At 38.7% G+C, this 17899-nt stretch overlaps 1 protein-coding gene across 13 annotated transcripts in view; it reads right to left on the bottom strand.

The window, feature by feature from the left end:
• PECAM1 (platelet and endothelial cell adhesion molecule 1) overlaps window positions 1-12060 on the bottom strand; it is a 36156-nt gene extending 24096 nt beyond the window's left edge. For 7 of the 13 annotated variants that reach the window (XM_013299205.3, XM_013299203.3, XM_027786871.2 and 4 more), the window contains exons 1-7: window positions 9118-9391; window positions 8961-8987; window positions 6835-7128; window positions 5699-5998; window positions 5335-5604; window positions 4692-4952; window positions 3407-3688 (exon numbers count right to left, since the gene is read on the bottom strand). In XM_013299205.3, the coding sequence (XP_013154659.2) occupies window positions 3407-3688; window positions 4692-4952; window positions 5335-5604; window positions 5699-5998; window positions 6835-7128; window positions 8961-8987; window positions 9118-9151 (1468 nt within the window). In that variant the 5' untranslated portion in view covers window positions 9152-9391. Of the gene's footprint in view, window positions 1-3406; window positions 3689-4691; window positions 4953-5334; window positions 5605-5698; window positions 5999-6834; window positions 7129-8960; window positions 8988-9117; window positions 9393-9570; window positions 9702-11782 lie in introns of those variants that run through there. The other 6 variants (XM_013299206.3, XM_027786874.2, XM_013299204.3 and 3 more) reach the window with 3 other exon arrangements.
• Window positions 12061-17899: the final 5839 nt, after the last annotated feature.

Raw genomic sequence — 17899 nt, forward strand, 5'->3', positions numbered from 1 at the left:
CTGTACCTGACAGCATCCTCTAGTAAGTATTTTTATACACCCAGAAATAGAGAGGACACTATAAAGAAACAAAGCAGCCACAGAAAGAAGCTATATCCATTCCACAGAAGTCAGTCAGCTTCTTCTCTTAAACTCCTTTGGATGCCCCTCAGGTCCCAACCTACAAATTATTTAATTTTCAGAAATAATTCCCTCAGCAGTTTGATAGTATAAATAATGATAGTTCAATTTATGTAGCTATGCTTTCACAGTTATGTAGTTATGCTATTTTATGCTAACTATATCTTTCTTGTAACATTTAGTATACAATAGTGAATATGAGCAGATAATGGATCAAGTTCTTCAAAGACATAAGCAAGCAAGTCCCAGATTCTAAAAGTTACAGAATATAGCAAACACAATAAAAGAAGTTAGTTTGCATTTGAACAAGTTATAAGAACATGCATAGCCAAAATACAGTTTTTAAGTTTGCTGTTTTACAAATTAAGTATTTTAACATATCCAGATCCAGCACAGGAGCAGATGAGCATCAGCACTTATATTTACATGGGGAAAAGACGTACATACCTTCTGTGATTCAAGGCATGTACAATGTTAGTAGCTTCATAGAATGTGATAGGAAGCATCTGTTTTGCTAAAAATCACTGAATAAAATTTATCTGGAAATATTACAAATGTGTTTGGGGCAGGATCACACAAGGCAGATGAAAAGGAGATGAAAAACTAAGGCAACACTGGTACAGAAGCAGAAGGAGGAAACCAGATCTGATACGAAAAGATGGCTGGCCATGACAGCTGTATTCACATTAGGAAGCAGGGAACAGGTTTAGATAAAAGACGTGGGTTACTACAACTGATCCCATGATAGAAAAGGATTGTTCTATAAAACATAAGACTTTTTTCAAATCTGGTGCAGACAGGAAGGACAGAATACAGAGAATCTGAAGCCACCACCTCAGGAGTGGTGGACTGCAGAAACTGGCTCACCAGGCTCCAAAATGTGACCTTCCGTTGAGAACTACCCAGCAGTGTCACAATATACCCTGAACCACTCCTCTAACAGCTGGGATACACTAGCTCCACCAAAGAAACACCCACTTATTTGTGGACTAAGATTATGCTTTGTATTTGTTGATTTGTTACTTGTTACTTCAAATTACCTTGACTTTAAATCTCACTTGATAAACCTCTTCAGAGTTTTATCATTTAGCAGTTCTCTAGAGTTAGCAAAGCATATCCTGGTGGTACTGATGAACTCAAGGTGCAGTCCTACTTCTACAGTCTAGGCAAATGCAAATTCTGTATTAAGAAACCTGGTTGGGGGCTCAGAGAACAGAGAGCATGTCCTTCAACTCTACAATAATCCAACTGATTCAGAAGAAATGCAACAGTTCTGGATATATCTGTTCTAGTCACATACAACTCGGTGTCAAAACTCAGAGTGAAACTGGCCTGTTATCTTATTAAAACCAATGCAATTAGGGTTCAGCTCAGGATGCAAAACTGAGAACTCCTTGGTAAAGAGAGATTCTTTCTTCTTTTCGATAGGTCAAGAATACACTTCTGCTCTGGTCCTGGACTACTTTGTTGTAATCAGGTTAAGTAAATCTAAAATACTACTGATACATTCAAGAAAAGTAGCAAGGAGCCAAAGATATGGGTTAAAACGGCTCTACAAGTGGATCCACCATCACTAATTCCCTTACAGCCCAAAGAACTCTTTATTTTTTTTCCAGCAGTATATGCAGTTACTATCTGGTCAATTGACATAGGTGCCAACAACATGCGTAGGATACACAGCTCTACTTGTCCTTCACCACATATTGTTGAACCACTGCCAAAATAGTCAATTTTATTGACAGCAGACTGACAAAACTGACCAACTCTGAACCAAGCGAGGTAGAGCTGACACTACTGAGCAGACAAACATTTTGAAGATGTTACAGGCAAATTATTAGTTCCTTTAATAAAAGGTCACTACCTACGATTAGTTGGTACCTTCTGTAGATTAAGAATATTCTCAGGTCCTCCAGGAGAAGCAGCCACAATCAAAGATTTATTTCTACTTGGGTAAGAAACTACTATTTCTGCTTACCTCATTCGCTATTAAAGATGAACCCCAACAAGATGGTGTCTGTCAACATGAAGCCTGCAACTATAAGGGACCTTCATCTAGTTCAGAAGGCTTCCGTACACCTCTTCAAACAGCTACTCTGTTCCCCAGAATTATTTATCTTAGATTTTCAAATTAAATTCAAGGTACAATCCTTATCTTGGGTACAGGATATCCAAGAAACTTCCTTAAGGCCCATAAGCAAAACCTATTGTTGACAAGTAAGTTCTCTGGACACAGACAGAACGTAGTCTAAATTGGTGACAGAATTTTCTTGAGCCACACCTTTAAACCTTTAGGATCTAAACCAGGAACTGTCACATGAAACCTTACTACCATCTGCTCTGGTGCACCAAACAAACCTACAGAAACAGTGCATTAGTTAAGAAAACTCCTACCAAGACAAGACGCTGCTTTACACACGTAATGACAGGAAAAAACACAAGCACAAGTTTTAAGAGTTATCAATCCTAAGACCAGTCTTATGTGGCCTATTACAGTATTATTATTTGCTTTGGTTTTTCTTCATATCTGCCAATTTTGCAACACACTTACAAATCACAGCTTTTTCACTTGCATTCCCATTCTTGGAGTACTGCTAAGATTCCCAGCATATATCAGACATTATGCTTTCTTCCGTGAATTTCAAATTAATCTTATTTTTAAAGCTTCAACTACCAGTTTCCCTCTTGGACAGAGGAATTTTCCCTTTCTGCTTCACATCTATTTGGAGATCAGAGACTTTGCTCATATACAGTAACTCCTAGGTGTTAATAAAGTACAAGCACAGACTGACTTTCAGAGCTACTTAGCAACTGCAGTTCCTGGTATTGAACATATGCTCAGTGCTTGGAGACATTATTAAAAGTGCAAATTTATGTCTTTTACCAGTAATCTAGCTAGCTCAATTATTTTAGTGAGTAAAATCACAGACTACTCCAATATCATTATGTACATGTTTAATCCAGTCCTATGAAAATCAAACATGAAGAAAATGGATCTGATCCTGAAATTTTTAATCATTATTTTTACTAAAACTGCTTCTGTATCAGTTCAAATCAGATCTGTTTTTAACATTAAATAAACGCAACTGTAGTTAACTTGATTCAGATTACGATCAAGATTTTCACTTCAGTGACAAATAATCTGTGATACAGATCTCCAACTATTTTTAATTCAAGTGAGCAAAAAATTGTAAACATTTTACATCCATTTTGTTTAGCCCATCATTTGCTGCTACAGTTTCAAAAATAAAAATGACACTCAGCAAGAAGAAGAATTAAACAAACTTACCTATTACTGTGATGTTTAGAATATTGCTAGTTTTCATACCACTGGAATGATTATTTTTAGCATCACATCTGTAACCTCCTTTGTCATTTTGTCCAATATTTTCATCCAAGAATGTAGCATATGTGTCATTAACTACTGTTTCCTTAATTTTATTTCCTTTGTAGAATGTGAATGTTATCGGTGGTGTTCCCATCACTGAACGACAGATTAACAGTAGAGACTTCCCTAACACCACCTCCGGTAAACCACTGACAACAGAAAGAGTTGGCTTGGAGACTGGAGCTAATAGGGGAATAAAAGAAAAAAATTTTGCTAAATACACTGCATAAAGCCAAAAGATACAATATTATTTTATAGAATACATATAAATACGCAATATTTAGCTAGTTTGCACACACACAGCCTACATTGGGAAGCTGTTCCTCATTGACAGAATGGAAGCAGGGGGTGACCTGAACAAAATAAAAACATAGATAACAGAACGTATGTGACTTAGAATAAAATCACATACAAGAACAATGTAAAGGAAAACAAAAAAAGGATCAGTGACACAGCTGTGGATCATCCAAACTCCGGAACTAGCTCTGACCCAAGGAGTAAGTCTGTAGAGCAAAAATATATGCAAGCACCATTTCATGTATTACCTGAGATGGATCCTGCAGCACCTAGTCAGGGATCTCTGTTTCTGCAGCATAGTGAGTCACAACCCAGTTAATCCCCCTTTACAGACCTGAGAACCAACTGTGCTTGTTCCATGAGACGAACGGAAACTAGGGTGATTGTAATTAGTGTGCTGGTGAGGGGGTTGTACTGATAGCAAAAAACTTGGCTTTTCTGGAGGAGAGCTATCCAGATGACCTCTGGCTCTCATGGCTTTCTGCCTGCAGGGTCAGGGGGAGGGATTCAAGGCAGACACTGACAGAGTTTCAGATCAAACTGGTGAGTGAAAGGTTTGCAGAACATTCCCAGCTCCTGCAAATGGTAATGAATGAGAGTTTATCTGGCACCCAGCAGAATCAAGGGAACAGAAGGCAGACACACTAACTCCCTTCTCCTAGGGCCTGCCCTGGCAGAGTCTGACTTGATTGAATCACAATAGGCCAAATCCTCTACAGCTAAAGATGACAGGCACATCTCACGGAAACTGATATTGCGAGAACTAATAGACACCTTGCTAGTTCATTAACTAGAGTCTGATTTTGTAAACAGATGTGCGTATTCATAAGCTTACAGGTTTGATTTTTTTCCCACCACCATTGGGTTCTAAGCCTCTGTATCAACTCACCGTACACATTTATCGTTACAGGTTTGCTCTCTTTGACTATTCCTTTTACTTCAGCTTTACAGATATAGGATCCAGTATCATTCACGTTAACTCTCATTGTTAAGTTCTTAGAATTTTTCAACCAGATGTCTGCATTTGAATTTTTCCGCAATATAGAGAAGTTAGCTTTCTGAAAACCATTAATGCTGCAACTCAAAGTTAATTCTTTATTTTCATCCAGCTTAATCACAGAAGCAGCCAATATTGGCTTGGGGAATAACTCTGCAAGACAAAAAGAGAATTAATTCATTCAAATTGAGCCTAAAAGAATATGACTACCTATCTCAAAGCATACAGAATAAAGGACATAGTGAACCAAGGAAAAAACCCAATCATGTTATTTTAAGATAATAATATTTTCAGAGGAAACAGAAACTTAGCGATCGCTTGAAAACACTTTTCATAGTCATTACTTGGAGCTATTCTTTCCGTTTGAAAGTATTGGCAGGCAATAATCAGAAACCAAAATCTAAATCTAAATAGGCTTTAACTTCAGGAAAATTTACAGTTCGACGTGGAGGTTACACTTGGATGTTGAGTTCTACTGAATTTAAATTTAAATATTAATCCATTGAGTAAAATCTAAGATGAACAGAGGTGTTACCTGACACAACAATATTCAGTTTGGTGGTTTTAGATGCTCTCCCTTGCTCCACCTTACACTGGTATTCACCACTGTCCTCTAGAGTAGCTACTGCAGAGTATTTCAGAAGTTTCTCATCTCGTACACTGTTCAGTATTGTTTTGTTTTTCTGGAGTATGATTTCAATGTCACGCATCCGGGCTACCACAGTTGAACATTCAATCTGTATTCTATCTCCTTCTGTAATATTACTTGAGGGCTTGACATTCAGAGTAGGCTTTATAAATGGTTCTGCAAGACAATACATATAAACGCATGACCCAACTTCTTAATTATAGCAAGCAAAGAAATGTAAAAAGAAAAGCTTTTAAAAAAAAAAACTTACCCCTGACTGTAACAAGTGTTTTTTTGCTGTGTTCTGAGCTTTCAAATTCGAGTTTTACATTTCTCCTAGCAAAGCAATCAAATTGTAAAATATTATCTCCTTCTTCAACAGGAAATTCCACTACAGAAAAATTTCTCTGTGATTCAAATACAGATTTTTCTTTAGGTGTTGAATTCATCTTCATCTTCCGGAAAAAGAAATATAAAGGAGGAACTTCTTCTGGCAGCTCACAACGTAATTTCACGACTTCACCCTCTAAAACTTCTTTCTTCTCAGCAGTCAGGATTGGCTTGGTCATTCCTTAGAACAGAAAACAAGAAGAGAAACAGACCATTGGATAATCCTGAAATAAACGCTACTTCTGATGACTATGGTCATACCTCAAGAGGGTAATACAATCTTGATGCCATGTGTGAAGTATGAAACTTAAGTGTTTTGAAGGTAAGACCGCTTTCTCCTCCGTGTTTCCTATTGCCACTCAGAAATGAGCAAGCCAAGAAACTAAATGCCATACCAGCTTCTGTACCTAGAGATGCACACCTCTGAAGAAAAAGTACAGGCAGGCCCTGCACAACCCTGTAGTAATTTAATGCGGAACAAATTCTTTCCAAGGGGAAAAAAGTCACTTGCAGTCAACACATGGCTAGAAAGAGTATAGATGAAGGTGGTCCCTGTTCTCCTAGGAGATGAAAGAACAAGACTGATATAACATTGTCCACAAAAGTAGTCCATAGTTGATACTAGCTTTGGCAATGGCTGTCACAACGCTGGAATCTCTCTACATTATTTCCAGCTTTTCCAGTAATATACCTGCCCCCCATCATGTTCATGGTCTACAAGCACAAGCTTTCACAGGTAATACTTTCTCTAGTCTAGGGAACAGAAGCTCAGAGGGATGGTGGCACAGGAAGCACAGATTGACTTCCTGACTATCCCTGATATAGCCTTGGGACCATGATTTCATTTCTGTGCATTAACATAAGGATTTAGTACTAAACTCACGTAAAGTACTGTCACATCTACAGATAAAAACCACTTTGCAAGATATCCTATTTAGTACCGAGTATTGTTACTTCCCCTGGAAGGTTGTTCTCTTTTTATATCTTAGAAACTGCTGTGTTTGAAGCAATACTCACCTGTTACCCAAACATGCAAGGAGTTACTAGATTTTGTCTTTCCGCCTGCTTCCACAGTACATTCATAGTCTCCTGTATCTGAAGATCTAGCCACAGGTATTTCATAGCGTGCATCTCTTTTGTCTGATACAGTCATGAACACAAGTTTGCCATCTTTAAAAAATGTAAAATTATGCTTCAGTTGGAAATCGGTGCTTTTGCTAATATCAGCATGGCAGGTAATTGACAGAGGAGCTCCATTCTTTACTTTGACAGATGGCTGAACCTTAATGTCAACTGTGTTGAAAGTAAAAACTTGATGGAAAAAGAAAAGAGAGTTATATTTATTTTCAATTAGTCCAACATAATTCTGTTATCTTAAGCTGTTACATTTTAATCACAAAAATTAATTCATTGTACCATAGCAGCCCATGTTATAACTTTGTGGTCAGATCTCACAGATGTTGACAGTGCTGGCAGCTTTACTTTCCACTGCACAGATATACTAGAGGCAACTACTGATTGTCACAGCACACACTGTCCATCTGCTCAGTCTTTGCCTTGGGGAACTGAAAGAATCATTGATCTGGCCATGCTCATGACCAAATCTACTATACTCCCTAGAAGATACAGAGGACATGGGAATAGGTTTGCAGCTACTTCTTGGTTTTGCTTATTTCTTATGGTTTGCTGTCTTCAACTATATTTGGCAAGAGATCTGAGAGGTGAACAAAATTTTGTATTTATACTTGTTTGAATAAGCTGAAAAATGACAGCAAAACCCTGCTCAGAGTTGTATTAAACCCCAAGCCAATTCATCCCCAATTAGCAGAAATCCCTGGAGTTATACCAGTATTTTTTATCTGAAAGTAAGCTTAGAGTTATGTCACTCAGCAAGTACCACTTGAAACATGTAACTGACAAGGTCGGGATAATCTTAAATCTCTAGTTTATGATAACTAGAGTGTAACAGGAGATATTTGGGTACAAATTCTGCAAGCACACATGTACATGCTTAACTTTACGCTGTTGGCAGTCCAGCAACCACACTCTCAAGAGTCCTTAACAATCATACCCTGATTCAAATAAAGAATCATATGCAGAAGCAATGCCTTCAATTAATTTAGATATGTTAGCCCCTGAAAAAATATACTGACTACAATATTCCTATTCTAAAAAGTATTAAAATTCATAAACACTTTAAGAAATAAAGTTTATAATAGCATGAATATATATATATACAATGCTTCTGTGTTTGTAACCACAGCAATGATAAATAATTTGTAGCTTAAAATTTTATAATTATTAGAATCCTGGTATAATTAATATTTTATTCACACAGCTAGATGAACAAGTAGAGAGAAAGATTTATGACCTCGTTCACTTTCCCTTCCTTTAGAACTGACAGCTTTTGGGTATGCCTATTTTGGCCAGGATATGTATTAGAAATTTGCAACTAGAACAAGAAAACTTTCCTGTATCTAAATAAGTCCCGTGCCATGTACCAGCTATTTATAAACTGTCCTTGCTAGAGAGAGTTTTGGGTGTAAAACCAATGCAAAAATTGCAGATTTCTTTGCATGTAAGTAAAGCACATTATTAGAAGCAAACATTTCTCGCTAGAGACTGAGGAAAGGAAGTCTGCAGAGTGTACGTGCTGGAAGTCAGCAAGATGATACGGTAAAAAGTAAACGCATTCCTTTCAGAACGCAAGTTCTCTGCTCTGGTCAGGCATGTTCTTTTCGTTTGCAAGAAAAAAAGAGCAAGAGTGAGTGCCCTTAACTTATTTTCTATAATTTTATCCTCCTTGCTTGTGGGTATGAAAGGGCTTTTTAAAGACCAAAACCAAAACACTAGTAATTACATTTTCTTTCCCATCTCTTCTCTTCTGTGCCTCAGTAAAGAAAGTTATTCTAGGAAAGATTTCACTAAAACATTTATTGAAGTACGAGCAGCACATGTCTCATTGTAACACTATACCAAGAAACACCACCAAGGAATACTTTTTTTTTTTTTTTTTTTTTACATGGCCCGATTTTGTACTGAGCAAAACCAGACAAACTGTTACGGATGCACACCAACAACTGATGGATTAGTTAAATTACTTATTTTAAATTTGTGTGTGAAAAAAAAACTTAATTACCTACCTCTCTTCTGACTGTAAAGTTCTGAACCTGGAAAAAATAGAAAAGAAATGTGATTTTCAAAGCTTACAGATTGAGAAACAGTAACGGGAAACAGTAAATAGCGCCAAACAACCCCAAAACACATGTACCCACCCAGATATTTATTTACCAAACTTACACTGCAAGAAAATCACCAGAAGAGCAAGATACATCTCGTTCCTGAAGAACAAACACTTAATTCCAAAATAAAACAATATTCATCATCAGAGGTGATGCCTCCAGGTACCAAAACCAGGTTTTGGTTTTTTCTGCTGTTGTTTTATGGAAACAGATAAAATTTTTCCATTAAAATGCATAAGTTTTCCCAGGTCTTCAACAGAAACTGGCTAGATCAAGTAATCGTTCCCATTACTGGAAACAGCAAACAATGACAATCTATCTGCTGCTCACAGGCAGATTACTGTTCAGGAAGTGACTGGACTTTTCCTGAGGGCGCCACCAAATGCATTTGCTTTGTTTAATTTCTTAAGGTGTATTAAAAAAACAAGAAGTTCCAATGACATTTATCCTGCAGTTCCTGTCAATATGGGTATTTTTAAGTCATGATTAACCATTTACGAACACAAATTACCTTTGCGATTTGACCTCAGCAGATCCTTGAGTATTTCCCTTCATCCTGACATGGAGGACTCTGCCAGAGAATAGATCTACATAATCATTAATTTTTCCCCTTTACCTTCATTTCTAGGTGTCTCATCCTTGCTGTGACAAAGAACAGCTTTATTATAGGGTGCACAATGAATTCAAATCATCCCAGAAATCATAGCTACTGTTGTCTTAGATGAGAATATTGACAGGCAGGCTTCTCATACTACCATCATATATCAAAAACACAGAACTGCACAAGATTTTATTTTTAGTTCAGACAAGGCAAAACATACAAAATCATAAAACTTAAACCCCACAAGAAAAGAACCAGTTGAAGTTTCGTATCTCAGCAGAAATCTGAAGCGGCACTGGCACAATCTGAAATAGAGACTCCTCTGGAGCTGGAGTTAAATCTACTAGTAGCTTGACAGTCTTTGAATTCAGGCATCCTTGAGAGATCATCTGACCTTTTCTGTGTTGTTTAATTTTTTGCAATGATAAAAGTAGTCTGACCATACGACAACCAACCTGAAATCAGGGATGATTAATCCTACATCCAAAATCCTGGAAGTAGAAATGGAGCAAATGCAGTCAGAGGAGGAGGAAATGTTCTAAAACATCCTAATTCAGCATTTTGCCCTTCATTTCCACTGGTGTAAATGCCTGTCTGGGATACAGTAAGGAACTGATCTGAATTATTCAACTTCCTTTAACAAAACAGACAGGTTTTTTCTGATTATGGACAAAAGCCTAAAGAAAGCCTGAACACAAGTAAATCAGGAGCCATCAGCTTTGATTTAGGTGGAATTATTCTGAAGAAAACTAGTTGTGAAGAAAAGTCAAATGTAATCATTACCCAAAACCTCACTACCATGACCAGTTTCTTGATACTTAGATGGGGAGGGGAGGGGAGAACAAGGAAAGCAAGAGGATTACAGGGATGCTGCCTTATCCCTCTCTCTCCTCTTCTACTTTACTTACTTTGGTACTATCATTGTTGTATAAACATGCATGTAATCTTAAATAATCTGACAATGCAGAAGCACCAGATTTAAGCACGAATTCAATTTTTCCAGAAAAAATTTACTCTGTAACTTTTGGGAATTCAATGGTCAGTACCTTTCAGTTGTTCAGGATACTCCTTTCCTCATTTGTCAGTATACTTTTAAGTCAGGGCTCAAGTGGAATGACTTAAGTCTAAAACTGACTCAGACTATAGGCTTGATAAAGTGAGTTGAAATCATGCCCTTCAAAAAGTGTTTTTCAAGCTGTGTCCCAGAACTCCCTAAGCAGTGATTTAGTTATTCACAAAAATCAAGCGCTCAAGTCTTAATCCCTTAGTTTCTTTTCTCTGTAGACAGGGTCAATGCTTTCCTTCACTTCCACCGACATTTTCCAGGCTTGTTAAAACACTGCTTAAAACAATACTAAACACATTCACAGAAGTCTATAAATGAGACATACAGTTCTCATAAGCTTCCCTGTTTGTAGGAAAACCCTTTTTTTTCTCCTGAGTTCAATGAAAACTGTTTTTTCCCCAATAAAACAATACTTTAGAACTGTAAGTGTACTTTAATGGTTGCATTACACACAGAAGCGTGGTATTTCACAAAAGGAAACAGGAGGGAAATGCTCATCTGTTTAACAATGTATCAGCAATATCAACAAGCACCTATCTAGCTGTTTTGCAGGGAGGCAGTAGAGAATGACACAATAGTCATAGCAATTAATGACTAAAAGTAAGCTGGTTAACTAGCAATAGCATTTGTTCTCCTTAATCCAGTCTGTTTGAAACACACCAACAACAAAAGCCTGATGGTTTGGCTGGTTGCCAACAATGGTCTCCAGAGCAGGTAAAGGAAAAGAGGAGGAGGAGACGTGGCAGGTGGAGAACAAAGGTAGATCAACTTTTGCCATTGGTAACAAAAAAAAGGAAGGAAGGAGATTTCTCCCTTCCCCATTTCCCCATGAAAGAATTCAACAGGACATACAAATCTCAGCAAAACCACACCAGTGTTTTCCACGGGGGACAAAGGCTCTCCTTAGTCATAGTGAGGGAAGGGGAAAGCGAGTGGGGGCCAGTATCTTTCAAAGTGAGCCAATGTTCAGAACCAGGCCAGTTTCAGACTGAGGTGAAAAGGCCACCTTTGAGGACAAACCAGGTCAAGAGTAAGGTTTAATGGTGCCAATGGTACCTGAGGCTGTTGTGAGATGTCACTCCCAAGTGAAGTACGTTCCATAAGATCTCACAGGCTGATTAGTGTGTCATATTCTTGATTAGCCCTCAACGTTGCCCTGGAGAAGAAAATCTGGCTGGTATTGACCAAAACACAAGAAGTAAATTCAACTGCAGGAATTTAAGCCAAAATGTCATGAAACTTGGAAGAAAAGCATTTCAAATGCAAAAGAATGGCTTGAGACCATCTTCCATTGTTAAACTGGAAATCAGATTGACTTAAACAATTTAAAAGTACCTGTGCCAGCAATACAGCTGCATATTTTCCTAACAGCCATATTACTGTAATCTCTTAAGATACGTTTTTCTGAAGTACGTAAAATCAAAGTTATTCTAATATACATCATATAAAGAACTCTATTGTGTCCCTGTTATATTTGTGGGAAAAATAGGATTGCCCTCAAAAAAATGCAACACACCTGAAGCAGACAGAATAATCTTTATAATCTGACGCAATGCCCTTTGAAACCTATGAGAATCATTACATTTAATCTACTGCCCAACAAATCGAACCCTTAAACATTAAAGCTGTACTCATCTGGGAATTCATGATCCCTGTTTCTACTGTCTGGATCCCCTTTTACTTGTTTACATTTCCTAAAAAACATCAGCTCTGTCACCCAAACAGAGCTTTGCCTAATTCAGAGGCAAAGCCTGTCTTCCTAACTAAGGGCAAAATGATGAATAAGCTTTTTTTTGCCTCTACAAATACAATGTTTTCAGCCAGTCCCTTATGACAGGAAAGGAAGCTAGGAGTTCACATTTTGGCTGTTTGTTTCCATTTGCTCTCCAGCTGGCTAGCACGACAGTAAAGAGCACACCACAGTGCCCACCTTTAGGACTAACATCTTTCTTCATCACAGAGCACATGCCGATTCCAGCGAATCTTCTGGGGCCCTAAACTTTGTATCCTGGTCTCAAATGCCCATTCCTGATAGGAGTTTCGCTTTCTTCAAAAAAGATTAAGTCTTTACATCTGTTGCCTTCAGGTTCTACCTCACTGATTTACTGACAAAACATTTCTCTTAACACAACATTCTGGGGTCATCGATTCTTGTCCCTGATTATGGAGGCTCCAAATAATTTCTTGTATAAATTCACTCACTTTAAAAATGGTTAACTGCTGTAGAGGTGTATCTACAAATGTTTGGGATTTCCTAAATTTTATTTAAAAATTTATAGAAATTCAGACATCTGTGTCCACCTATACCAAAGTCAACACAAGCTTTCCAGTAACTAAACCAAGAATAGAAAAGCAGCTCTTATTTCTAATCCCCCAACCCCTGATGCATATAATCTTTTAATCATTTTGGTTCCTTACAACTGTGAACTAAATTTGCTTAATTATCACTTCCTGTTTCAGTATACTCATAGATAACAGAATTCTAATAAATGCTGCTATTTTCACAGGTGTAGACAAAACCTGGGTGAACTGGAATGAACTGAGTTTTTTCTGCATATATTTTCAGGGTATATTGTCTTCTCTTGAACGTGGAAGATCCACATAATTTGTCTTTATTTTAGAAGTGCCTCTTTACACCTCCCTAGAGAAGAATAAAACATTAATTTTATCCCTAGATTTGAATATTTACGAAGGGCATTAAAGAAATGAACATGGGGGCTTTTTCGGAAGTCTAGAAGTCCTACAGTTTACAGAAATTCTAGATTGCTGAAAGTTTGTGCGTCTCAGAATAAATTGCGTTTCACAATGGCACCATCTACTGGGAGATGCCCACTGCAGCAAAGCACGCTGCGGTTCCCTCACTTCTCTTTCACAATTAAACCCTATGATCACTGATATCCAACACCTCCTCCAAATGGCAATACAAAGTAGATCTGGAAAAGTAACTGAAGGAACCAGGAAGCTGATAATGAGAGAATATCACTGAGGCTTTTCCACTTCAATTTTTCTTTTGAATACAACACGAGCTAATCATTACTATTCAGCTTTATGCTTCCTTACTGATGGTGCAACATTGAAAAGAACACTAGGAATATGAAGTCTTGACTTGTATTTCATGCAGCACACACTTCCACATATCCTAGAAATTCCTTCTTTTGGAGGTGTGAAATCTGTTCATTGGTTTACATTATGAACGTGGTCTCTAATACCACTTCAAACTTTTATCTGTTCCAGTAGTGCACATAAGTGACTGATTCTACATCTTTGAGGACATTTTTAACCGCTGTCCTCTACCGGGTTAACAGGTTCCTCAGTTTAGAAACAGAGGTCACAGGCTGTGTTACTATCACACAGTGTGCTTATCTGGCAACATACCAGAATATGCACTTGTTTTGCTTAACATCCAGAATTTCTGGATGCAGCAGAAAAATAGCCTCAAGCTCTGAAATAATATTCATGGACAGTGCCAGAGAAAAGGTCAAAACCTTCTGGCTGGAGAGGGAATTAATTCTGGAAATATTTTTCTGTCTCTGTACATTCCCATTGGTTTTGTATTGCTTGATGACCCTCCAAGCATTATTCTACATCAGTTTCATAAGTAAAATTCAGTTGGTAGTCACTCAAAAAGCTGATCCAAGTTGACAGAAAATCTTTCAGCAGACTTTACACAAACCAAGAGGAAGAATTTATCTGCTTTCTGATCTGCAGCAGGTATCTACACACAGCCATAGCTGCTACCATATAACTTCTGGTTAGGATGCACGAAGGTATAGATATTCCTCAGAGTACACAAAGAGAAGTTTGAAAAGGGCTGAAAAACAGATCCAGTCCTGATAGGTGTATGTTTTTTTTAACACTTTTTTCATTCAGTCTGTTAAGTAGTCAGAGTTGTTTAAAAACTTAATTTTTACCAGAGGTTAGGAAGCAGAAAAAAGTTAAAATTACATCTATGAGTTTGTAAAGAAGGCCAGTAAGAGCATACTGTGTATTTTCCAACCTATGCTATTCTTATAGCAATTCCTGAACCTATTTGCCGTGAATGTTTTTCAGACAGTGATGCCAGAATTTACCCCAAGACAAATGTATTAGTAACCCTAGTTTTCAGTGTCTCACCAAAATTTTTTCTTTCTTTTTTCTTTTTTGGGGGGTAGGGGGAGAAGATTCAGAGGGAAGACATATAATTCCAAAATACTCATCTCTGGGGGATTTGGGAGATGCTAGGTTAATTAAATTGGTTACCCAAAAGTTACTGCCGCCTGTTGACATGTCCCTTGCAATCTGCAGTTAATTTAAAACCATTTGCTACATGAACATCCTTATTCAGAACCTGAGGATCACTGCAAGAAATGTAATGATATCTTAAACATGCATATAGAAGAGATCACTTCCTCTTCTATTCTCACTTGTCCTCTAGAGAAACAGTTTTCTCACTATCAAATACTAAGTAGTTAAAATAAACAGCAGACTTTCCACCACAGCCATTTTGAGTAGGAGTGTAAAAATACAGTATTCCGTGATGATCTAGCTATATCGGTAAAACCTTTTTGCAGACAAAACAGAAGCGCTTAACTTAATTCATCACCAGACAAAACTGTCAGTATATGGTGATTTCTAGCAAACCTTCTGCAGACATCTACTATAGCAGATGCTCTTCCAGAACGGCGGACCTCTCAGGACAAGAAACCGGGACTGGAAATAACTTCTAAAATTCTGCTGAAACATGCACATTTCCCTGGAAGCCTAAGATAAGACGGATACAGTGTGAAGCCTTCACAGCCTTACTACAGAATGCTATCTCACACGATTTCCATCCAAAGAATTGACCTTGTGAATGAATGCTGTTTGGCTTTTACTCTCTTCCACCTGCTTGCCTGAGGCAGAATGATGTCACAGCACCAAGTGATAAGCATCTCCCTTTCAGACTTCTTAGCTTACTTGTTTTGGCTGGATTATTTCTGTTCATTATTCTTTGTTAAAATTATTTAGCTCTTATGCATACAACCACATTGATTTCAGGTAGGAAATTTGTACATCTAATAAAAAGAAAACTCAAGCTGGCACAGTATCTTACTGATGCTACAAAACTCTGTGTATGTATGCCTAACAAATCAACATCATGTTAGTATGAAGTCAACAGCCAACTCTGCAAGAAAAACCACCAACATGGAAGTAAACTTCATTTACTACTATCCAGGACACTCTTCAAGGGACCAATAAGCTAGTTAGTATTCAAAGTTAAAGTCAGTATTCAAAAACTCACCGAAAGGTAACGCCAAAGGCTAATTTTGCCTTTTTCCCCTGTTTCACATTGACAATACAGCAAACTGGATGCCATATGGACCACATGAATGCCATTCTCCTTGCTGAAGGGCAAAATAAGACAGTAACATTTTGTCTCAGAGTAACACTACAGGATTTAATGAAGCTTATTCTCTTAATTTTGGGCCATTTCCAATCCATGTGGTAGAAAAATACTGCCTTAAAGCCTTTGATAAAGCTGCCATAAAGATACTATCCATCTTCAGATCTGTTGAATACTCATCGCAACTACATCCACATAACCCAGCAGAAATTAAAAGCATTATTCCAAGAGTACTGCTCGAGTATAATAATGCATCGTTGGCATACACAGCTCCATGAGTACACAGAGCCTGTTGGATTATGCTTTAACAGAACTCTAGTATATCCAGCCCTTCCTTGCCCTATAGGACTGAATAATCAAGTAAATTTTTCGGGAAGCTTCTTTCATTCAACCCAGCTTAATCACTTACATTACAAGCTTCATCTGAAGTCTCATTTTCTAACCAATACATGTTATTACTCTGCTAGCGGCAAGCTAGCAATTGCATTCTGGCTTTTATACAGACCAGCAGTAAGCCTCAGCTACCAAATCCCATCATAACAGTTCAAAAATCTTTTTACAGAGGAAGTGTCTCTACCAGTGCTCTGCAAAGCAATTATAAAAGTTGGAAAGTAAATGGATGTTTGAGAAGATGAAACAGCCAGGCCAAAGTATTGGACAGTTAAATGAAACATAGTTCTTCCTCATAATCCTACATGTATAGTTGAGATGGATAGGACTAGTCAAAGAAAACATATTCCCTCCAATTTCAGACTCTAAACTCAAATTTCAAGGAAAACAAAACCAAAACAAACATTGAGGACACAGATGCACTGAACTATAGGACCTCCACCCAAGCCAGAGCAAGCGCAGGGCTGCCTGGCAGAGCTCAAACCAGCCAGGAAAGGCACAAAGAGCTCTCGGGGAGCTCTCCTCACGTCCCAGACACAAACTGCTGCTTTAGCCTGCGCTTTTCCCCCCTGGACACCCACATCATGCATCCTGAGGGAACCATGGAGCTCTCCTCACGTCCCAAACACAAACTACTGCTTTGAGCCAGCGCTTTTCCCCCCTGGACACCCACACCGCACATCCTGAGGGAACCGTGTAAACTCCTTGCATGCATGCACACTGAAAGCTTGGTGCCAACTGACCTTTAAAATAAATAAATACATATATATATATATGGACAAATTCACAGGTTTCAATAACTATTCGCCATTACCCACACACAAAATGAATCCACTTCTAAGGAAAAGTCAAGCATTCCGTTCCTAATGAGCCAGGGCAGCCAAGCCCCTCTGTGGCTTTACAGAGCGGGAGGGAGAGGCCGGCGGCCCAGCGGCTCACGCACTCTCCGCTGCCCGCCATCAGCTGCCCACCGCCCTCCCGCCCCGCGCCTCAGGGGGAGGCCGGGCCGCCCCTGCCCCTCACCGCCCGCCACCGGCGAGCGCGGCCCGCCGCGCGGCCTTGGCGCCACAGCCCCAACGGCTCCTCCCTCCTCCTGACAGGGCGGCCGGGCGGGCGGGCCGCTGTTCCTTCGCCACCTGCCTGCGAGCGCCCGAAGGATGTTTTTTGTGGTTTTCTGACAAAGAATAGGCTTCCCCAACAGGAAAGGGCACAAACGCTCCCAGTTCTTCTCCTGGCAGCTGGGTCTTTACACACGCTTCCTGCCAGCTGCACAAAAATACTCCACTCTGGTGGTTGTCAGCATTTGCGAGGGGAGGGTGGAGGTTATCTTAAAAGAAATTGAACAAAAAAAGAAAACAAAGAGGAAGTTACATGCAAGATTCTGAAACTTTGCAATGCTGCAACAGACCAGGCTTCGGGAG

Source organism: Falco peregrinus, chromosome 2 (genome assembly GCF_023634155.1).
Source record: "Falco peregrinus isolate bFalPer1 chromosome 2, bFalPer1.pri, whole genome shotgun sequence".
NCBI lineage: Eukaryota > Metazoa > Chordata > Aves > Falconiformes > Falconidae > Falco > Falco peregrinus.